We start from the raw sequence: 535 nt of genomic DNA, 5'->3' as shown, positions 1-535 counted from the left end.
TGGCAGTGCAGAAAACCCTTTATTGGGGAGCTCGGGATGTGGGGCGCAAAGCTTTGAGGTAGGGGTTCTGCTGTACAGGAGGTGGGGGCCAGGGGATTAGACTTCAGCCTCAGCCGCAAACAGCGGGTTCACGAAGTAGCAGGTGCTGTTGTCCGTGTTCGGGGCCAGGCTGGGCGGCTGCGCTGGGGGCTGCAGAGAGACGGGGTCACGGGGGTAGAGGGCCCAGGGCTGGTCCTGAGGCGCCCCCACGACCTCTCGCACCCTCACCTGCTTCTCCCAGGTCGCTGCTTCGAACATGGGGTTGGAGAAGCCCTCGGGCTCCCCTGTGGGCGGGGACTCGGCCTTCTGGCGTCTCCTCCGCCTGGGGGCGGGAGGCAGGGGAGCCCAGGGCACCAGGTCCACGCGGCCGTCCCCTTCCACACCTGAGCGTGCCGCCCCACCAGGCCCTTCCCGGTCCGCCCCGCGTACCTGGGCCAGCCCGTGTGGCGCTGCAGCATCGCGGCCCCCAGCAGCGCCAGCAGCCCCGCGGCGGCCA

General features: G+C 69.9%; 1 protein-coding gene across 1 annotated transcript in view; it reads right to left on the bottom strand.

Annotated features, from left to right (window-relative positions):
* Window positions 1-535, bottom strand: part of Amn (amnion associated transmembrane protein) — a gene marked incomplete at its 5' end in the record, with an annotated part of 4415 nt that continues 3880 nt past the window's right edge. The window contains 2 exon segments of the mRNA XM_005410890.2: window positions 1-189; window positions 268-361. Coding sequence (XP_005410947.2) covers window positions 97-189; window positions 268-361 — 187 coding nt within the window.

Source organism: Chinchilla lanigera, unplaced genomic scaffold (assembly GCF_000276665.1).
Source record: "Chinchilla lanigera isolate Chin_1 unplaced genomic scaffold, ChiLan1.0 scaffold00137, whole genome shotgun sequence".
In the NCBI taxonomy this organism is placed as follows: domain Eukaryota; kingdom Metazoa; phylum Chordata; class Mammalia; order Rodentia; family Chinchillidae; genus Chinchilla; species Chinchilla lanigera.
Note: the sequence above shows the minus strand (reverse complement) of the source record. Positions and strands in the feature narration are given on the sequence as shown.